Source organism: Quercus robur, chromosome 5, assembly GCF_932294415.1.
Source record: "Quercus robur chromosome 5, dhQueRobu3.1, whole genome shotgun sequence".
NCBI lineage: Eukaryota > Viridiplantae > Streptophyta > Magnoliopsida > Fagales > Fagaceae > Quercus > Quercus robur.
In genome coordinates this window covers 30478447-30501873 of record NC_065538.1, presented here as the reverse complement: position 1 = coordinate 30501873, position 23427 = coordinate 30478447, and the positions used below count along the sequence as shown (strand labels likewise).

The window sequence follows — 23427 nt, the reverse complement described above, 5'->3', positions numbered from 1 at the left end:
ATTTTAACCAAATTAGTTAGTTTCTTCTAACCAAATTAGTTTTTATTTTTTATTTTTATTGTTAAACACATGTCAAATGGAGTATAAGCGAGTCCACAGAGATGGATCCAGAGTTGAAACCTAATAGACAAGTTCTTTTTTTTTTTTTTTTTTTTTTTTGATGAGCAAAAAATGGGTAGGGAGGTGACCAACAAGGCGATCCTACTTAGGTGTGACCATAGTGACACCTTACTTGCTGGGTCCAAGGCCCAGTTTGGGTGCAGGGGACCACGGTGAGCCATAGATTCCCAGCCCCACGAGGGACACTAGTGAACCTTGAGCTGTTGAGGGAGGTAACCCAAGTGAGTCTATATTCAGTGTGCGTTTGGGATGCGCGTTTGCGTTTCCCAAATGCACGTTTTGCGTTTTCTGTTTTTTTTTTTTTTTTTTTTACACACGTTTGAGAGACCAACACGGCTACTGTTCATGAACAGTAGCCACAAAGTTTGACTTTTTCCACCTTTTCAGCACAAATTCTACTGTTCACAGACCCATAAATTTCACTTTTCAGCAACTTTTTCATTAAAAATGGGTCTCACGGTACTATTCACACATTTAAAAATTATTTTGCTACAGTATTTTTCAATTTTCAGTTTCAGTTTTCAATTTTCAACTGTATCCAAACGGACTCTCAGAGTCAAATCTTGGACCTCACACTCAGTGCATTTTGTCCATCATCCAAGACCACTAGACCACACCCTTGTGGTATAAACAAGTGTTTTGTGCAATAAAAACCCAAGATCACGCAGGAAAATAAAAAATTCATTCATATTACAACTTACAAGAACTTTTTTTTTGGTGAGAAACAACTGACAAGTCAAGTACCTTATATAGGATTTCTTTCTAAAAAAAAATAAAAAATAAAAAATAAAAAAATACTGTATAGGATGTGATTTACCAATTTAGAATAGAAAAATAGACTATCTCATGATACAAGGGGTGGACAATTGGTAATTTATATAGGGATAAAAAAAAAAAAAAAAAAGAAGGTTAAAAGCAGTCTCGGACTTGCTGTACTTTCGTTTTTTGTTTTTAATTTATAAAATTTACTGTAAAACTGTTGTAACTTGTTAAACTCCAAAGAGAACCCTATAAATTCTCCACCACTCGACCCTACTAACATCCTCTCTCTCTCTTCGAAGAAAGAAAAAAAAAAAAAAAAACATATCACAACAGAACGAGAAGCGAATTAAGGAGTGGAGTGTGTGTTTGTTGGTGAAGAAAAGTAAAGCATGAAGATTGTTCGCAGAGACCTAGTTCCTCACGGTCCTGGTAGCGTTAAGGTACCTACTTTACTTTCTACTTTACTTTACTTTAGGAAATAACAAACAAAATTAAGAATTTGTGTTTTTGAATTGTGAATTCAGATGGTACCAGTGGATGCCGATGATTTATGGTTTGTTTATAATCTCATATCCCCTGGAGATTCTGTCATGGCTGTCACTGTCAGGTAAATAATTATTTTTATTTATTTATTTATTTAAAGCCTGAAAACTTTTAGTTACAGTAATTTGTAATTAGTGTTTTGTTTCCCAACCACAATTAAATTCAAGCCAAAGAGCCTTTTAGCTCAATTGGGAAAAAGGGTCTTCTAGTTAAATTTAAACACATGGTTGCATTGAATTTAATTGTTCTTGGAAAAGATAACATTGCGTACATTCCATTGGTCAAAACGACACAATCGGGTGTGAATTCAATTGGGGAATCTAATATATTGCACCCTAGGAACTGTTCGTAAAGTTTTCGGATAATGCTCATTAGGCTTTGAGAGCACACAATTTTAGATTTTGTTTGTTTCGTTGGAAACTAGTTTCAATGCTTTGTGCTGTTAAAATATATGTTAGTCTCTAAATATATAAAAGTTTAAATTGAATCAGAGTTACGTAATTAATTTGGGGGTCTGGAGTAACTAGATTGTAATAGCTCTTCACTTGGAAGCATTTTTCTTTTAATAAGTAAAAACAATAAAGGAATATATGGAGATATAACTTGGTGTGGTTTTCAAAAGAAGCAAAATTAAGTCTTCAAGTGTAACAGGCAAAAAATAATTAAAAAAAGGAAAAAAGTTCTAAGACTAGACACAACTACTCACTTAAAATGTGATAAATGAAAAAAAGTAAGTGAATTGCTTTTTTTTTTTTTTTTCCTCCTGATTATGCCTTTTGCTCTTATGGAAAATAGGCTTGTCGATTGCTTGTATGAATAGGCTTTGATGGTTTGGGATATAAGTCATTTTTTCAGTGTTGCCTTTCTAATGAATTGTAATTCGATTGATATTGCTTGCTTTTGATAGCATGTTTCTTAATGATTATTTGGATTCTCTAATAGGAAAGTTCTTAGACAAGCGGCTACTGGAGGAAGAGATGCAGAACGTATGAAATTGAAGTTGGAAATAAAAGTTGAGGAGGTATGACAAGTTTAAGACGATTGGCTCTTCCTTTTTTTTTTTTTAATTTCTTAATTTTTATATAGTTTATTGCATTGGAGGATAAGTTTTAATGCTCTCTCTGCCACCCCCTCCGTGGGGGGCATGGGACTGTAGATAATTTGACATTTTGTTGACTATGCTTGGAATGGTCATTTAAAAGTTGGAATGGCACAACAAGATATAGAGATTTCTAGAGAGAGTTTAGGTACTGGTGTCAAGAAGAGAAATTGTTAAGGATGCCACAAGTCATAATAGTCATAATATGCACAATCTTCCTTCAGTTCTTGCCATCTTTCAATTTCATAGTTTTACTTGTACTTCCTACAACAATTAGGGATTTGAACATTGACTAATAAATAGCATGTTATTGTTAAGATAAGGAGGAATATTGCTGAGGCTTTGTATTTAAGTCATGTTTTGATAGGGAATGTGACATAGTAAACTTTAAACCATCATAATCTATGTCTGATATTGGCACTACTGCAGTCATACTAGTTGGGAACTTGGGATGTAATGTAAAAAAGATTGTGTCATACACTACATTATCATGGATGGAAATTTTTTAAAATTTGTGTCTTGATTTAATACTGTATCTAAATATGATGATAACAGACGGCTTATTTTCTTACAAAGAACTAATGAGTACAAAAACCCATGTACTTCTTGCTCACACTACCTCCCCTCCTTTCTCCCAAGATACACACAGATAGGAAAAGAAGTATTTAATTATATTAATGCAAAATTGTCTCATTAAGAGTCTTTTTCTCTTATTTTGAAAGCCAATGTGCTAAGCTTGTGTAATGTCTCATACATGATGTTTGCAACCCTAATTGGATATTTCATTTTTAATCATTTTTTGTTATACATGTATCTTTAGACACCAATGTTTGCCCACTTATAGATTAATTTGGTTCTTTGTGTGCATGGCACTTGATTTTCGACATTGAGATTGGAAGGCACAAATTATGATTATTTTATTTTCGAATTAGTAAATTGCTTGAGATGATTTTGGATAAAATGTTTTTCTTCCCCTCTCATATTCTTTCAGGTTGCAGATTATGACTCAGTAGGGTCTGTTTTGCGCATACGTGGGAAAAACGTTCTAGAGAATGAGCATGTAAAGGTAAATGCAATGCTAAATTGAAATAACTAATTATAAATTGATAATTCTCACTCTTGCTTTGTACTTATCAGTATTTCATTGCAGATTGGGGCATTCCATACTTTAGAACTTGAGCTGCATCGACCTTTTGTGTTACGAAAGGTGTGCTTTCTTGTTAATTCTTTTAAGTCTCTAAAATGTACAGTTGCTCCTTTTGTTGTCCAGATAATGTCTATACCATATGACATGTTATTGGTATCCATATCAAATTTGTTTTCAGCTTTTACAAGTAGACTTACATTCTGTTGATACAAATCATGCACACCTTTTTCGTTTCTACATGCAAAACTCATGTAAAGTTGATATTAATTTCAGCCATGCTTATGTTACTGTAATGTAGTTTTTATTGTAATAATACTCTATGGAAGAGGTACTGTTAACCTATGGACTGTAGGCATGCAGCTCTTGCAAGCTTGTGTTTAAGCATTATAAATGGTTTTGGTTCTTCTGTTAAGAAATCATAATTTATGATCAAAGTTATAAAATTATATGATTGACGTGATACAATGACAATAGATATTAGTTGTAGAACATTCAAGTTCTAGAACTTTTTATATATGAATTTCCCATTTGTTGTTCTACTTATATTCTACAGCATTGTTAACTCTTTTAGAGAGATTTCTAGGTAAAAGGACTATCTTCTTTCTAATTGCCATAGTTTGCAATATATGTATTGGCATATATGTTTTTGCTTGCAATTCATAGTTATTGACACTTAGATTGGTACATGACTTGCACACCCAAAGGGACTTGAACTTGTGACCTTACTTGATACCCATGTATGGATAAAGGATGGAGGTGCCATTAGACCAAAGGCTATTGACTACGAGCTCTATACTTGTATACTTTCTTTATGGTGTTTGTTTTTTGGGAGAAGGTGGTGGTAAGAAATTTATGCATAATACTCATCAAAAAAAAAAGAAAAATGAAAAATGAAAAAGCAATTAAAACATAATGCCTGTAATGCAACTTGTCACTGATGTTAGAAGCTGATTCTTCATGTGTTGTAAGTCTTGGCATATCAAAATTTTGAAAAAATGATTATTATTATTTGGTGATGATGATTAAAAAAATGGTTACTTTTGACCATCTGATATCATGAGATTGTATTGCTTTCTTGTTAGAGTTCATAAAGAGTGTACAATTCCTTCCTCACAATTAGGAAATGGAAATTCATGATGTAATTCTTTCAAGAGTTTTCCTGCTGCTCCATAAGTAAATTCTTCCCAGTAGCTATATCTATTATTTGCCCTTGTAATTAGTTCAATTTATTATATGTGCAGCTGTGATTAAAAGCCGATATCTTCACGGATAATTCTTTGTTTAGTTTATTTTCTGTTCCATTTATTTCCTTTTTGAAATGCACGACATTGCCTCAAATCATTAATTTTATTGCCAATTAGAGCTCTACTTTTTTGTTTTTTGATCCCAAATATTACATTTTTGTTTCTTAAATTAATTGCTTGCTGTTGCTGATGTATTTTAGGATGTTTGGGACTCATTGGCATTAGATGCACTTCATCAGGCCTCTGGTATGTTATATCAATTTCTTATTTTTTAGATTTTTCTGGGCTGAGGGCGTGCAAAGTTATTGTTTACATATCATAAGTTTTATCTCATGTTGATTTCTTTTGTTCTTGGGTTTACTATGGAATATGCACAAAAATCTTGAAACTGGTCAATTTAATAATTTTGGCACTCAACGCATTTTCTTCTCAACCAAGATCACTCTCCAAAACTCTTACCATCATTAGCTATAAGCTTTGACGAGCGGCCAAGTGGCTCCTTTACTGCTCTGGCCTTTGCATACAGTGATGGTGAGACCTTCCTTCTCAAGCATGCCCTATGAGGCCCAAATTGACCCAATTAACACAATTAACAACTTTGTATAAATATCTTTTTTTTTTTTTTGATAAGTAAAGGAAATTTTATTCAAGAACTTAATAATGCGTCACCGAGTATACAGGAAGTATACAGCCGGGGACCAACATAATCAGATACATAAATTACAAGCATCCATCAAATCATAGACCGAAGAAATAGAATGACTTTCTATGATAGACATCCAATCCGATAGAGTTTTAAAGAAGAAAAGTTTTAAACCAGCTATAGTCCTTTCAGAATCTTTAAAACACTGGTTGTTTCTCTCTCGCCAAATGCACCACATCAAACAATGAGGGACAACCATCCAAATAACACCATTACGATGATGACCAAAATTTCCTTGCCAACAAGCAAGGAGCTCAACTACAGTCTTTGGCATCGCCTAGTGGATACCAAACAACGTGAACACCATAGACCACAATTCATAAACAATAGGACAATGTAGTAAAAGATAGTCTACTGATTCTCCATTACTTTTGCTCATATAACACCAATCTAGAATCAACACTAGAGCGGCAGTCCAAACAAAAAATGCAACTCTAGAGGGAACCTTTTGCTTCCAAATACTTCTCCAAGGGAAGGATTGAGTACATACACCCAGTAAACCCTGATAGTAACATTTACCTCAAAACCCTTGCTCTTAGCAGGTGTCCAACACATCTTATCCTTGCCAATACCTCTCAATGAGACTCCATATATAACATAGGCAAACCAGATTCAAGGTGTGGTTTGCATATTTCACCATAAATTTTATGTACTCCACATTTAAGGTGTGGTGTGTCATATTTAATCTTATATTCTATACACTCCACATTCAAGGGATGGTTTGCCATTTACGTCAAATCAAATCTGTGTAAAACAAGGAATGCAGAAGAATAGGAACATAGCGTAGGCAATCACAGCTAAATTTTCCTAAGCACTCAAACTCAGAGCATTAAGAGCAGATGCAAGCTCTCTTATTCAATTCTGAACAAATTGCGTTTAAATAGGTTGCTTAACTGGTTTACTTAATGGGACTAGGGTACAAAATCAACAAGGAAAGAAATTAAACATAGTGTCCGTTTGGCATTGCTTAATTTTGCCAGCTTATTTTACTATTCAGCTTATTTTTGCTACTATTAATGGGTCCCACCGCATTTTTTGGTACTATGCATAGGTTCCACTGTATTATTTTAACTAATTTTTACCTTTATTTACAGTACTTTTAGCAAAAAGTTTTCAGTTTCAGCAAAATAGGCGAATCCCTAACAGACCCATTATCTATTTTTTTTAATTATTGATTAGTAAGTAATGTAATTTTAGTGAAATACTTATCAAAAAAAAAAAAAAGTAATGTAATTTTTAAAAAATCAAATATTCTTTATGTTCACGATGATGAACACAAAGTGTCAAATAAGTACAAAAGTCTCAAAAGGAAAATCAAAAAGAAACTTGAAACTTTAAAATAGAAGAACAATGTGTGAAACCCCAACCAATCAAAAAGAGTATGAGCAAACAAAATTTTCAATTGATCCAAGGAGCTCTCCATGTCTTCAAAAGGACGTCTATTCCACTCCTTCCATATAAGCCACATCAAACAAGCTGGCACCATGTTCCAAGTATCCGAGCCATGTTTACCTAATCAATTTCTCCAGCTAAATAACGAAGAAGCATCATTCCCCGGCATTACCCAATGAATCTCAAATTTTTAAATACATCTCCCCACAAAGCATTAGTAGCGTTGCAATGGATTAAAAGGTGATCCACCGATTCCCCAATACCTTGGCACATACAATGCCGATTAACCAAATGGCATACCCCTCTTTGTGAGATTTTCCAAAGTAATAATCTTTTCCAATGCTGCTGTCCACAATAAGAATGGCACACTCTTGGGAACCTTACTAGACCAAATGCCTTTCCAAGGGAAAAGGGCGGTAGTGGCACCCCGCAGCTACCTGTGAAAGACTGGGTATCAAAAATGCCATTCCCCTTAAGGGAACCAAGAATGAAAGAACCAAAGAAAATAAGACTCAAGAGTTGCTGTGATATCCAATCCCAGAAAATCTGCAAGTTATCAGCATCTTTGACTCTTAAAATTATAAAAGAAAAAGGAAAAAAAAAGAGAGAAGAGACTAGTAGCATATGAGCTTTACGAAAAGATAAGAGCTCAATTGCAAGACTAGGAAAATTCCAATTCAAAAGCACCCCAAATTTCACAGATCTGATTTTCTGTTCCTATTCTTTAAAATGCTTTGCAACGTGATGAGCATGTAGAGTTTAAGGTTAAATACGATAGAAATTGCAAAATTTTTAACTACATTGGAATTAATCACATAGCTTATGGAGTTGATTGATCAAATTTAAATTTTAGGGGGACATTGCAAATGGCCTTATAAGTGCAATTTATACTTTTTATTTGGTTGTAACTTCAATAATTTTTAAGATATTTATACACATGATCAATGCATGAAACATACTTGGTAAGGAGGATAGTATATGTTGATTCAAGAATCTTGGTTTATTACACATCTTTTTAACTTGGGCTCCTTTATCCAACAATGTAAATAGAAGTGTTTCATGAGGGAGAAAACTTTGTTGATGTTATATTGCACAAAAATTCATATGCAATGGCAGATTGAAGTGGTCCGGCTGGGTTAGGTGGTGTCTAGGGTACCACCTCTCAGCCATGCAATGCTTTTCAGGATTGATGCTTAATGGATGGAATTGGATTTCAGTTCATGTATTGATTATTTATTAAATTCATCAACATGTGAAATTGTGATCACATCCAAGATATCCCTCTTTTGATGCCTCTCTGGTGGGACTTCCATTGGATAATGGCCATTTATTGTAATAATGGTGTTCTCTCTGTACTTTTCAGACCCTTCTGCAAGTGCTGATTTAGCTGTGGTTTTAATGCAAGAAGGATTAGCACATGTCTTACTTGTTGGTAAAAGGTATGCATGATTTCATTAGGGATATGGTTCATTTGTAAGTCCTCATTATATGCGATTAGATGATGGTTGTCTTTGAATGTTTTGACATTTGTAATCCATACACACACCATTTTGCAAGTAGGCACTTTTTAATCCCAAGAGATTAGGGCTAAATGGTTATTCAGCTTGGAGTTCAAGTGCTTCATAAATTGTTCTTTATTTTATTTTATTTTTTTGAGTTTGAATCCAGTTGTGGGGATATTTCATGTAGTTTATCAATACATGTGAGATGGGGGATTACATTTGCCTTAGGATTTGTTAGGTGCTTCGAAGTACTTGCATGTCCTAAGGAACTAAAAGAAAGGCACTTCTCTTGTTCTAATCATTTTGTAGAATTGATTTATGGTGCTTATTTGTAGTAAACATAAGACATCTTTTTATCACAGTTTTCATTTTTTCATATATGTAATAAATATATAAGTAATAGATTAAGTAGTAAATTTGATAATTCAATGGTTACAATGGGGGAGGAGGGATTTTAACCCTGGATGTCTTTTTTGGAAACCCTAGGAAGTGCCAGTTGAGTTACAAGATTCTTGACAGGTTTTAATTTTAAGTTATTAGGTTTTTTTCCTAGCTCAAATGGAACTTTTTCCATTAAGAGTGGAATGACTGGCATGGTCTTGGGCTTTATACTAAAGAAAAAGGAATAGTACTTATTTCCAGCAGTAGGGTTATACTGGCAAGAAGGATGGTCATAGCAATTTTGTAAGGGAGAGGTGTGATGCAAGAGACACAATGAGATATTTATTCCAATTTAGTAATCAATTGTATTTTTGGTCAATTTTGTTTTATTTTAGGTTTTAGTATTTGATTAGGTTTATGAATATTTTTATTTAAGTTATGGTTATTTTTGTAATAAGGCAATTAATTTTACCTATTCCAATTAGAAATAGGGTTTAGTATTCCTATGTGAAGTGTCGGCACTACCTTGACATACTTGGGGGAATCTGAATTGGTTCAGGCAGGTCATATGTTTAATGTAGAAGCAATTGCAGACATTTTGGGATGTAAGTGTTGGCACCAACCTTAGGATCCAATTTTTTTTGATGATGTGGGTCCTCACCAAAGCAGGGCCCTTTGGACCCACCTTGGGGAGTAAAACCCTTGGGATCCACTTTTAAAGAGAGGTTGTGTGGATTTCAGTTTTAGAGAAAATGGAGACATTTGGATGCTTGGAAACGAATGTATCTCTCTATGGGCAATAGAGTGACCTAACTAAGAGCGTATTATTCAACCTACCTACTTACTACCTATCTTAATTTTCCATCCCTATGGTTGTTGTTTGTCAAAGAATTTACAATTTAGAAAGGGATTTCTTGTGTGGCAAAATTAGAGATGAGTTTAAGTTTCATCTGGTAAATCGAAGAATAGTTTGTAAACCACTTCAATGTGTCGGTTTAGGAATCTTTAATTTACTCTTGTTTAATCAGACTTTGTTGGGGAAATGATTTTGGAGGTACGCATTTGAGAAAAAAGGCTTTATTGAGGAGTTTGGTGGACCATAAATATGGTGCCATGTCATGGGTTGGTGTTCATGTGGTAAATTACGATTGTTGATCTTATTATGAGAGGCATCACATTAGTGGATGGTTGTTGCATGCGTGGAGGGGATGGAGAGACTGGATCATTTGTTACTTCATTGTGCAGTGCCCTATGATCTGTGGTATTATGTTTTCTCTATGACTGGGGTCCTTGGGTAATGCCTAAGAGGGTAGTTGAAGTACTTGGTGGATGGAAGAACTGCTGTGGTATACCAAGAAGGTCTATTTGGAAAATGATCCTCCTGTGCTTAATGTGCCCAATTTGGAGAGGAATGCTTGGAATTTTGAGGGTTGTAAGAAATCTGTTCATGATCTGAAGCTTTTATTCCTCAACACTCTGTTTGAGTGGATAAACGCTTGTGGGTTGTTTTCTTTTACTTCTTTGCCTGATTTGATTGATCGATGTACTTCTACCATTTAATTTGTTGTCCTTTCAAGCCCCCCCACCCCCCCCCCCCCCCCGGGCCCCCTTTTTTAAATGAAATTTTACTTTTTATCGATTTCATTTCTTTAGATTGTAATTATTGAACATTGTACTTTTTTAGGTTATACGTCCTGTGTAAAAGGGGTATTCCTCTTACAAAAAAAATTGCATATCAATTATAAATAAAATGATGTTGCATGACATTCTGTTCATTCCATTATTTAGTGCTATTTTTTTGATGGTATCTTTACAATTATAACTAACTTATGTTGTGTGAATAATATTTAACAGTGTCACAATTACTCGTTCACGGATAGAAACTTCAATTCCTCGGAAACATGGACCTGCTATTGCTGGTTATGAGTCGGTATGGTTATTAAGTTATAGGAAATTATTATCTCTTATTTCAAGGCCTTTATCTCGAATATTTCACTTCAGCTATCTGACTGAGAATCTTTCTGTCTTGCAGGCTCTGAATAAGTTCTTTGAGAATGTGTTACAGGTTAGTCCAATTTCTGTTGCGACACTTTTAGTGCCATTTCTGAATGTGTTTTCCAATTATAAATCTTAATGGAGTGTTCAACAACTTCTAGTAAGTTTAATCAATATATGGGTGTTTTATCAATATGTTTTAGGCTTTCTTGAAGCATGTTGATTTTGATGTTGTCCGCTGTGCTGTGATTGCAAGTCCTGGTTTCACAAAGGTCTGGTGTAGGTCTTATGATCTTTCCTTTTAAGTATAAACGACATATGTTTGGAGTATATAGGTTTACAATTTTTTCCCCTTATTGGTGCCTCCAAATATGTTTCAGGATCAGTTTCATCGTCACTTATTGTTGGAGGCAGAAAGAAGACAGCTGAGACCTATTATCGAGAACAAGTCACGGATAGTTCTTGTGCATACAACATCAGGATACAAGTATGGTTGCTATCTTTTTTGCTTCTGGTGCTAAGAGTTTTTAGAGTAGTGAAGGAGATAATCTGTGATAGTTAACTAACAGTAAGCTAATAGGCATCCATAAAATATTGATTTGCACACACATGTGGCTGTAGCTGTGGATGAAAGTCCCTTAATTGTTTGTTTTGTCAATATCTGTATCTCTGAGTAAAACTCAAATATCCTTTTCACATTGTGCTCTGTAGTCTGTATAAGGAATAACCTTGAGGTCAAGTTGTAAGACAGCTAGGCTTCTTGCATTGTAGATCTTTTCAGTTTTATTCTTGTCTTTGTGTTGCTTTAGCCTATACATTATAACATTGTAGGAATGGTTTTAACTCTTAACTGCATCTAGATAGACCCTTTAGCCCTCCATTTTCTCTTAGTTTTTTTTTATCATCATTTGAACCTTTTACTCTTCATGATTGCATTTTCTCTCAGTTTATCTGCAATTGGTGTTACTTCTGACATCTCAGAATGCATTCACTAGTAAACTTGTTCCTTTTTTCCCCTCCTTCCCCGATTTCATTTGTCCATCTAAACATTGCAACTTTATCTGTGCTCCTTTTTCCAATTTGTTGTTTGTGGAATGTGTAAAAATTATCAGGATTTCATACATCCTTATGGTTCCATATCCTCGTTTGAGAGTAGAACTGTGTTAGTTATAATCAATAAGGAGTTTATAGCCAACTGAATGTATCAAGTTTGGAAACTAAATATTTTGGGCTATAAAATTTTACCAAATTTCAATATTATCTGATTTGGGTAATTGATGTGTCACTATGCATTGTGCCGTTTATTTAACAATTTTCTTGGGCAACTGAGGTAACTAGTGAGTGATATTAAACATCTGTCTTCATGTGTCTACAGTAAAAGGCTAGATCTATAGAGGAAAAGTTAGAACAATCAGGTTACATGCTAGAGAAAGAGAATACTAGTGAACTTAGTTGAAAAATACCATGACAAAATGTTACTTATCTAGAAAAACAAAAAGTATGTAAAGATTACATCTTTTCTATTATGTTCTGTCAATTTTTATACCTGTATATTATCCGTTGTTTTGCATTATTTTAACATTGTTATGTAGCATTGTTATACCTGTCTCCATATGTGTACAGTAAAGGTTGGATCTATAGAGGAAAAGGTAGAGCAATCATGTTACATGCTAGAGAAAGGGAATACTAGTTGAAAAATACTATGAAAAAATGTTAATTATCTAGAAAAAAAAATTATGTAAAGATTACATCTTTTCTATTATGTTTTGTCAATTTTGCTACCTGTAAATTCTCCGCTGTTTTGCATTATTTTAAATTTTTAACGTTATGTAGCTAGTACTTCCTGTGGTTTATGTCTTTCCTGGAAATTAACATCCCGAGTTGATATTATTTCTTGCAAGAATGAATTTTATTATCATTGAATTTTTATTCAAACACAGATGTCACCTAATTTAAAAACGTTCTTGTGCAGGCATAGTTTGAGAGAGGTTTTGGATGCCCCAAATGTCATGAATATGATAAAAGATACTAAAGCAGCACAAGAGGTATCATGGAAAGCCCAAATTGGATAACATTTTTCACTTGGACCTTTACATGGAAAAGTTGTTATTTTTGGTCTTAGGATTTGCTTTATTTCTAGTCTTATGTTTGTTTTAACATACTTTCTGTTTTTGGTTGTTTGACCGGGCAATAACAGCTTTGATTCTCTTCACTTTTCTTCAGATTCGAGCTCTCAAGGATTTTTTCGACATGCTTTCAAATGTGAGGTTCTATATTTGAGATGTTATCGTTCTTAAGATTGGACAGTTTGTTTTATGTCTTTTTATGATTTAGATGCCTAGTCACACACTACAGATAATTAGTTTTTTTACTGACCAAATTTAGCTTAACGCATGATTGCTTGGGTTAAGACCACAATATGTAGGTTGAGCATGTTTGTGGGGTCTGCAATCTGATTGATGGTCATGGTATCCTGCAACTGATAGTCATCACCTAAGATAAAGTCATTGCAAGATTTTTGTTGCATGATAGCTTTAAAACCTGAAGATTATGGGGCTATCTTTCTATGATGGCTGTGAAAATAAAGTAAAAGAGGACTGGGACAGATTGCTAATGAATGCCTAGATAGTAGAATGAAGAGTGGAATTCTAGGTGTGATTGTCAAGTTGGATATTGAGAAGGCTTATGATCATGTGAATTGGGATGCTTTGTTTTATCTCATGGAGACGATGGGTTTTGGAGAGAAGTGGAGGAGGTGGATGAAGTTTTGTGTTTCTACAGTCCGTTTTTCAGTTCTTGTTAATGGCTCTCCAGTGGGATTTTTTGGTAGTACTCTGGGTCTTCGCCAAGGGACTCCTTGTCTCCTCTTCTTTTCCTGTTGGTAATGGAAGTTTTGAGCAGGTTGTTGAAAAGAACAGAAGAGGGTGGCTTTTTAAAGGGTTTTCAAGCAAATTCGCATTCACAAGGAGGTTTGTGTATTTCTCATCTTCTTTTTGCTGATGACACTATCCTTTTTGTGATGCAACTAGGGAACAACTCTTATATATTTGGATGGTGATGATTTTCTTTAAGGCTATCACAGGCTTGAAAGTTAATATTGGTAAGAGTGAGATTGTTCTAGTGGGGGTGGTAGGGAGTTTGACTACTGTAGCTAGTGTCTTAGGTTTCAATGTTGGTAGGTTTGCCCATGACGTACTTGGGTATGCCTTTTGGAGCTCATTTTAAGGATCCATCAATTTGGAATCCTATTATAGGAAAAATGGAGAAGAAGCTTTCTGGTTGAAAATCTTTATATTTGTCAAAAGGGGCAAGATTAACTTTATTGAAAAGTACCCTTTCAAGCCTTCCCACCTATTTCTTATCCTTGTTTTCTATCCCTTAAGCTGTGGCCAATAGATTAGAAAGGATCCAGAGAAATTTTTTGTGGGGAAGTTCTGAGGAAGCTTTCAAATATCCGCTTGTTGCCTGGAATAAGGTGTGCTAGCTAGTGGAGAATGGAGGTTTGGGGATTCGAAAGATTGGTTTGTTTAATCAAGCCTCTGCTTGGAAAATGGTTATGGCGGTTTGGAAGTGAAACCAATTATTTATGGCATCAAGTTATAACGACCAAGTATGGAGTGTCTAGTGGAGGTTGGTGCACTAGAGTTAGTGGAGGTGCTCAGGGATGTGGAATGTGGAGGAATATTAGGAAAGGTGTTGAGAGTTTCTTTGGTCATGTATTGTATGTGGTGGGAGAGGGTCTTTGTATTCGATTCTAGTATGATCTTTGGTGTGGGCATATTCCCTTAAAGGTTCTTTACGCTAATCTTTTCTCTCGAGCTACGGGAAAAGAAGCTTCAATTTCTGAGTTGATTACTATTTCATCAAATGGTGGTAGTAGAAGTTGGAATATTCAATTCCACAGGGCTCCTAATGATTGGGAAGAGGAGAGAGTGTTTGCTTTTTACGAGCATGTTTATTCCAAAATGCCTAGGGGTGAGGGGATTGATAGTTTGATTTGGAAGTTAACCCCGAATGGTGTTTTTGATGTGCGTTCTTTCTATAATTCCTTATCTACTCCTCCTACCTTTCCTTTCCATTGGAAGTGTATTTGGAGTATTAAGGTACCTAGTAGAGTGTCTTTCTTTTATGGACCGCAACTCGGGATAGTATTCTTACTATTGACAACCTTGTAAAAAGGAACCTGTTTTTGGTTAATTGGCGTTGCTTGTGCCGTTGCAATGAAGAAACAGTGGATTATCTTTTAATTCATTGTAAGTTCGCACAGGTCTTATGGAGTGAAGTGTTTTTGATGTTTGGTTTGCATTGGGTGATGCCAAGGACGGTTGTTTCTTTTCTTTTTGCATGGGGGAATTTTTTGGGGTTACACTATTCTTCGGTCTGGAATATGGTGCCAGCCTGTTTGATGTGGTTGATTTGGAAGGAACTTAATACCTACATTTTTGAGGATGTTGAGAAATCTGCTGATTTTTTGAAGTCTTTGTTAGTTGGGACTTTGTTTGGGTGGTCTCGTATTTGGGGTTTCACACAATGTATTTCCGTTTTTGATTTCGTGCAATCGATTTTTGTTTATGTTTGATTTGTTTGTATTTGTGCCTAGTACTCTGTTCATCATCGTGAACATGTACTTTTTTTTAATGAAAATATCTATTACCTATAAAAAAAGAAAAAGAAAAAAAGAAAAGAGGACTGCGACAGAGAAACGATGGGTTTAGGTGGATAAGTGATGCAACCATGGAACTAAGTTTTAGATGCTCAATAGGGAAGCATTGACCCATAAGCACCTTTCTTATTGACTTGCTTCATATATATGTACATTTATCCTAAGTGACTTGCAGCTATCTTCTTAAACATGATCCAGCTACTTACTACTTGATACTTTGTACCTAATTCATATAAAAAATCTTTGATTACATCGTAATAGCAAAACAAATAAAAATAATTCTTATAAATAGTAGACTCTCTTGATAAAGTCCTAAAAGATAGGCCATTAGAAACAACTAAGGGTCTGTTTGTTTTAGCTTAAAATGTGTGTCCTGAGTGGCCTCGGTATTGCTTGGGTATTGAAATTAGCTTTGACATGCTTGGACAAGTCTATAAAAGCTGCTTCTGTCCTCCGTCATCTAGTAACCCATGTCTTATATGGAGTAGTTGATTTGCTCTGCAAAAGCTTTTTTCAAAATCTTGGATTTTGGAACGGTGATATAGGAAAGGAAGTAAATACTAGTCAGGTGCTTTGTCACAAGATCTTATGGAGCTCTTTACCCTGGTCTATTGGTTCGTGCCAAAGAATTGAAGAAACAACTGGTTGCTTGATAACTCATTTTATGGTTTCCTGTCTTTCCCCTACTGTTTGTACTCCTCTTTCTTCAAGTGGCTTGGGGATAAGGAAAGTAAGACTTTTTAATTAAGCTTTGCTTGGGAAGTGGCTATGGAGATTTGGGCTTGAAATGGATGCCCTTTGGAGGCAAGTGATAGAGGTCAAATATGGATGTAGATGGGGTGGCTAGTGCTTCAGCCCAGTTTCTGCTCCTTATGGTGTTGGTTTGTGGAAAAATATTAGTTGGGGATGACTTGCTTTTTCTCGTTGTATTCTATATGATATTGGTGATGGGTCGAGGGTTAAGTTTTGGCAAGACCGTTGTTGTGGGTAGACACCTCTTGCTGTTAGCTATCCTGAATTGTTTAGATTTTGCAGAGATAGGGAGGCAAGTGTGGCTAAGCTTATGAAGTTCACTAATGGGGTCCTTTTTTGGGATGTAAGTTTCTTTAGGGGTTTTCACGTTCGGGAATTAGAGGCTATGTCGAGCTTCATGGATACCATATATGGCTCTTCAGAAAGGGGGTTGGGGGAGGATAAGATGAATCGGAAACTAGATAAAAAAATAAGGGGTTCATGGTTAATGATTATTATAGTCTTCTAGTGGGTTCTCATGATTATTGTTTTTCCTAGAAAAGCATGTGGAAGCAGAAGATCCCTTCTTGAGTGACTTTCTTTGTTTGGGCTGTTGTTTTAGGAAAATGCTTGACAATTGACAATTTAAGAAAAAAGAATTGGATATTGGATTGGTGTTATATGTGCAAGTGTAATGATGAATTGGTTGACCATCTTTTCCTTTATTGTCCGGTTGCTATGGATTTGTGGTCTATGGTTTTGGATGTATTTGGAGTAAGTTGGGTTATGCCATAATCAGTTGTGGGGCTCCTAGCATGCTGGCAAGGCTGGTTTGGTCGTCATCGAAATGGGCATATATGGATAATTATTACCCATTGTTTAACGTGTGTCTTTGGAAGGAAAAAAATAGTAGGTGTTTTGAAAATAATGAGAGATCCATACTAGACCTCAAGCTATTTTTCTTTAGAATTTTATTGGATTGGTTGTCTGCTTTACAAAACCAATCATTCTCTTCTCTTCTTGCTTTTCTTGATTCTTGTAATTTTTGTACTTGATTTGTTGACCCTAATACACTCCCTGTGTACTAGGGTGTCCCTTTTTTTGATATCAATAAAACTTTTTACTTATCAAAAAATGAGTCACCAAACCCATGTGATGATATTTTTGTTTGGAGGTTCTCATGTGAGGAGTTGACTGTTGTGCCCATGTGCTTTTCTGGTGACTTTCAAGGTGATTTTGTTTTGTAAAGTTTCAGTAATTTAGTAGAAAAGAATTATTATTTTAGCTGGTTTTGTGGGTGTTCTTGACTTATATTGGTTCTTGTCGTAGGAAGTCTGTAGTTTTTGTGTATAAATCCTTTTTGGGTTGTTTATTATAATTCATTCATGTTGAATGCTATCCTCTGAAAGTCATTGTTGGGCTAGATCTCTGTTTGCTCCTACTATCAAGTTTCCCCTGAAAATATCTAGGTTTTATTATTATTATAGTTTTTATTTTTAAGTACCATTACTTAACTATATATTTATCTACTTAAGCTATTTTGACTGTTTTAAGTAACTGAAGTTTAGAACTATGCAGGATCCTTCTCGTGCTTGCTATGGACCAAAGCACGTTGAGGTTGCCCATGAACGATTGGCTATCCAAACACTTCTCCTTACAGATGAACTTTTCAGGTTTGCATTATAAATTTTGGACTTCAGCAGGATATGCTAAAAGCCATAGTATATTGGTATTTTGATTGGAAAATCTTCTTTTACTTGGATGTGTCACCCATGTTTGCTGCACTCAACCCAGTTATATTCTGCTGCATGTTCCATCCATTGATGCATATTACCTCTGGTGGTGTGAAGGTTTATGTGTAGTATACATTCACAAATAAAAGAACACAGTGCAGTATTTTTCCTAACTGAAGTACACAAGCTGAGAAACATATTTTATTATTTTAAGTGTTCAAAACATGGTTTTTTGTTTCATGGTCATCTTAAATCCTAGGCTTGGTCTTTTAGGTAATTGTTTAATCCAAGTATCAGTCAATGCTGCACTCATATAAATTTTAAAGTCAATCTTCTGTATTATTATTATTTTTTGGTCTGAAGAAAGTAATGTCCTTTAAATTTCTATTTTTATTTTCCTCTGAAGTTGCTGACTGAGTATAAGAAACAACTATTTTTTTTTTTTTATAATTATTTCCAATCATATGGATCTATTCTGTCGAATGCTGTTAGAAAGATACCATGAATTTTTATTATGAGGTGTAGATTGCGAACTTTATTTTAGCAAAGTACTCATCTCAGTTGGTTTAAAGAGGAGAATGCTCCAGTTGATAGGAAGTATACTTGGACAACTCCTGAAAAATTATATTGAAATTTCAAAAGATCAATAAATTCTACAAACGAGGTGGAATGAACACTGTCTAAGGCTGTCAGAATTCTACAAATTCTGTTGATTGCAATTGTCTTTAGTTGGTTGACAATTTTTGTCTATCAATCATAAAAAGGCTGAATGGTTAGAAAGACCATTTGAAGAAGAGGATTTGAGGCAATAATTCATATGGATGGTGATAAAGCTACAGGGCCAGATTGCTTTTCTATTGTGTTCTTCCACAATTGCTGAGCTGTTCTCAACTAAGATATCCAGGGAAAAAGCCTTGATGCTTTCATTCCTCATATTCCCGAGAAAGCAGGTTTTGTGGTTATTAACTATTTTAGGCATGTTAATCTTTCTTTGTGGGATTCGCTAAATTAGTGCAAAAGTGTTGACCAATAGATTGAAGATGGTTTTGGGAAGCTTTTATTCAAGGTTGACAGATTTTAGATTCTATTTTTATTGCCAAGGAATGTGTGGATAATAGATTAAAATTAATGAGGAAACTACTGGAATTAACAAAGATGAGTTGGAGCTTAAGTTCTTAATTGTATATGCTTTCCGCCTTTGTTTGGGGCTTTGAGCAGAATTACACGGTGTCAGAGGTATCAAAGCTCAATGGGTCTCCTGTTGACGTTTTGGGTTGATTGCTATGGATTGGATCCAAATTGGGCTGAGGTTGGTTTGGTTTGGTTTGGATACGGATATCCTCATTCTAGATGAAGGTCAGTAAAATGCGTAACCAAATAAGCTTAAGAGCCTGACCTTAGAATGGATAAGGTTGTGCTTATCCCGGAGATGGAGTACCCACAACGTGTAACCCTGGAAAGCACGAACACGGCATTTGGGTTGCCGTGCCCGTGTCTGACACAACAGGGACATGGGACACGTGTTGGACACAGCTGCACACGTGTCCCAGGCCATTTTTTTTTATTTTTTATGTTTTGAAAAATAATGGACACAGTGGGGATACAGTTGGCACACAGGCTGTACTCTTTATTTATTTATTTTTTTGATAGGTAATAGAACTTTTATTCAAAAATGCTGAGCATCATGTTCATGATGGTATTCTGATCAAGAAAAAATATAGCAGGTTCAAAAACTTAATCTAATAGTGTAAGAATTCACAAATGGAAGTACAATTTGTAAAACACCAAACACGCGCCCACTGAAAACAGTGCTGAAAAGAAGAGCTTTTAAAAGATCTAAGGTTCACGCTGGTTGTACTTCTCTTGTGAGACACACCGATCTCGCTCAGGCTTCTTAGATCTATTCCTCTTTTGCAATTTCTGCCTTTTGCCCTTTTTCCTTGTTTTGTCCATGTGTACTCAGGCCAGTAGATCTATTTCGCACTAGCACACATGTGAAGCATTTATCTCTACCTTCCCCACCACGTGAATAGCTTCTTTCCAAATTTGTCATTTATGAGTTAACTTTTTACCATTCTTTTTTCATTATTTAAGTAGATAGTAGATACATATATATATATATATAGTGGCTAGGCCCTTAATATGCTTACAAAAGAATTTTCAACAATTATTTAAAAAATAATAATATTTTTGTTATGAAACAAATTTTTGTAAACTTTGAAAAAAAAAAAAAAAATATATATATATATATATATATAATCAATTAATTAATTAATATACGTATCTTAGTTGTACCCGTGTCCTAATATTTCAAAAATTGCTAGATTACCGTCTCATACCCATACCCGTGCTTCGTAGGTGTAACCTAGCAGGGGTGTTCCTTTTTCATCCACCCTAGCCACTAACAGATTCCACTAACTGTGCCAATCCCTGTACTTGATGAGAACAATGGATAAAAAAAATGGTATGAAATTTCAGATGAGAAGTAAGGAAGGAACGTACTCAAAGAATGAATGTATTGAAAGATTGAATCAGAGGTAATGCTCTGATACCATGTTAGAGAAGCATTTCATAAAACTATTCAATAAGAAAGATTCAAAGAAATAGGAGGTTCTCCCTGCCCTCAGTCAATTCATTAGGTTTATTTAGAGAATTGGTTACAATATTTTTTGATAGGTAATATAACTTCATTGAAAAAAGAAATTGATACAGGGAACCATAGCCCAAAGGTAATGCACTATGGAGCCAGCAAAATTTGGAAAAAAAACTAAAGAGAGTACAACTATTTAAACAAATCAGCCAAAGAATTAAAATAAAAAACACCTGAAGCATTTGTCCACTCTAGCAACGTCTAGAGGAAAAGCTGACGTTATGTAGGATATTCCAATGGTGTCAGCTGGTCGGGACACCACATCACCTAAATATTCTAGACTCTTCTTGTAGGGTATGACCTGTACAGCACAAGGGTACGACCCATACAAGAACAATGTAAAAGACAATGTATTAAATTCTTTTCTCTTTAAAAGTTGGATTTTATAAAGAGGACCATAAAAAAAAGGGATGGAAGGAGTGTATATAGAGTTATCTTAAAAAGATGGAGGAGCATCTAAACATAAACAAAAAAAGGGATGGAGGGAGTATGTACGGAAGCATAGCATGTTGCAGTTAGTGGTTCTGAAATGTATTCATGTGAACTTGATTTAGAATCTGTTAATTACACATGCAATTTTGCAATTACAACTTCTAGTACATTGATACAGATCTCTCTCTCTCTCTCTCTCTCTCTCTCTCTCTTTGCCTATCTTGTCATTAGTTACTTGTCTCCTTCACTGGTTACTTAACACCATCTTTTTTTGCTTTCTTTACACATGCAATCTTGCTTACTGTTACAGATTGATCTCTCTTTCTTGACTTGTTTATTTTGGCATGCACTCTGAAAATTTCATATTGTAGCATTAAAAATTTGTGTAACTTTGTTGAGTTTCAATACTAAAAGGCCAGGAGTGTCAATAACAAGAATTTCTGTGTGTAGGAATTCTGATGTAGCAACAAGGAAAAAATATGCCAATTTGGTTGATTCAGTGAAGGATTCAGGGGGCACTGTTCATATTTTTTCATCTTTGCATGTCTCAGGAGAACGTGAGTATTATTTTGTTATACCTTGATTTCTTTTGTGCTTAAAACCCATATAAATTGCAAAACGTGCTGAATTGGATTAGTGAAGAAATGTGGTTTTTTTTTTCCCTCCCCCCCTTATTTTGGGAACTGTGGAGTTGGGTGGGGTTATGCAAATTTCTTCCCTATGATGGTTTATTTGAATATCATTCTGAACAGAACTGGCGACGATAACTGGCATTGCAGCAATCCTTCGCTTCCCACTGCCCGACCTTGAAGACATAGAGATGTGATTGGAACATTTTGTGGGTCAGAAATCCGCAATTTGTTCTCTCTCTGTCCAATGGCACCAACATGTTGTATATTACAATTTTTTTTTTCTTTTGGATTTTTGTCATGTAATACAACAATAAACTGCAATATGTGCTTGGAGGTTCGAGGATGTCTCTTCATGTGGGTAGATAGATTGGTTAATTATACATTCGAAATTGTATCATAGAACAAGCAATGCTCACTTGATTTCCCCTCTTCCAACCTTATTAAGATATTATTTGTACTGATAGTGGCATTGCCTGTCTTATATGGTCTGTTAGAGACCGTTGTCAGTTGGTGACCTCCTTATTGTAACATATTTCTTTTACTTCAGTGAATAAATATACTTTTTATAGTCCAAGCTGTGGTTGCATTGGTCATCTTAGTTTATCATCATTTTTTTTGGTGGTTGTGGAATTCTTGGTGTTATTCTCGAACTTGTATTTCTCTGAGAAACTGTAACCGGGAATACTATTATTTCTAATGATAATCTTTGTGGCACTAGAATTTCCTTACAAATTAAGGGTTCTACAAAAGAACCTCATCCTCCTGGTCTCACTGCAAGTCAACTAATTTGTTGCAATAAATCTATTTTTTCACAACTCTTCTCACAATACGTGGTATCTTGTGATTGGTACTATATAAAAGTGGTATGTATATATTTCTTGGATTTGTTCATGTTAGGTTGAGGAAGTAAGCAGCTTTATTGGAGTTAATTCTATTGTAAAAATTTTTGTATTATCTCTTCTTTTCATGCAATCTGGTTCTGCTGTGAATCGAAAGTTATTGATTTTGGACAACTTCATAGGCAAAATAATGGAATTGCTAAATCTGGTTTTCGGAACTTGTGGCAATAATGTGGGTACTGAATTAGAATTGAAAGAATAGTGCCGGTTATATGACTTTTGTTAAGTAGTCACATGTTAATTTTAAAAGGGAAACTTAAGTTACTGTATCTAAGTTTTACTCTTATTTAAATATTCTTTTTTATTCATTATTTACCCTGTTTTATTATTTATTTATTCTCTCTCTCTCTCTCTTCCTCCTACAAGCAACCATCACTTACAACCAAACTCCCAACCCAGCAACCACCGCCACTAACATCCCAGCAAGCCCACTGGCCACTATGAACCCACATCAACCACTACAACCACAATAGCCACCACCACGCCACCCACCAAAATACATTAAAAAAAACCACCAAACAACGACAACAACACATTGCCACCCCCACATATCCCATAACCACCCACTAGACCCTTAAATCAAAACCAATTAAAAAAAAAAAAAAAAAATCCACACACACACATAGACACACACAGAGAACAGCCAAACCCTAAACCCAAAAGAACCATCATCAAAAAACCAAGAAACAGAAACACACGCGCAACACTTAAGTACACAAATTCAACACTTACAACAGAAAAGCCCACGCGATCTCCTCCATAACTAGAAAAACCCATGTTGATCTCCTACACAACCAA

At 35.0% G+C, this 23427-nt stretch overlaps 1 protein-coding gene across 3 annotated transcripts; it reads left to right on the top strand.

Annotated features, from left to right (window-relative positions):
- Positions 1-1158: 1158 nt before the first annotated feature.
- LOC126725770 (protein PELOTA 1) lies at positions 1159-22304 on the top strand. Of its 3 annotated transcripts, XM_050430683.1 has the most exons (16): positions 1162-1322; positions 1407-1489; positions 2368-2446; positions 3516-3590; positions 3675-3731; positions 5116-5161; positions 8374-8449; positions 10748-10823; positions 10926-10958; positions 11092-11160; positions 11269-11375; positions 12861-12933; positions 13112-13150; positions 17862-17956; positions 21549-21655; positions 21851-22304. In XM_050430683.1, exons 1-16 carry the CDS (start codon positions 1272-1274, stop codon positions 21922-21924), a joined length of 1140 nt encoding a protein of 379 aa, XP_050286640.1. In that variant the 5' UTR covers positions 1162-1271; the 3' UTR covers positions 21925-22304. The 3 variants fall into 3 exon arrangements, with proteins under 3 accessions (XP_050286642.1, XP_050286641.1, XP_050286640.1); XM_050430685.1 differs by lacking the exon at positions 13112-13150 and having other exon boundaries at positions 1159-1322; XM_050430684.1 differs by lacking the exon at positions 10926-10958 and having other exon boundaries at positions 1160-1322.
- The last annotated feature ends 1123 nt before the right edge of the window (positions 22305-23427 follow it).

Bases quoted from the DNA above. Each gene is read 5' to 3' on its own strand.
- LOC126725770 (XM_050430683.1), top strand. From the start codon at position 1,272: ATGAAGATTGTTCGCAGAGACCTAGTTCCTCACGGTCCTGGTAGCGTT. The intron at 2,447-3,515 runs GTATGACAAGTT...ATATTCTTTCAG, and splicing joins TGGAAATAAAAGTTGAGGAG to GTTGCAGATTATGACTCAGT. The intron at 3,732-5,115 runs GTGTGCTTTCTT...GATGTATTTTAG, and splicing joins GACCTTTTGTGTTACGAAAG to GATGTTTGGGACTCATTGGC.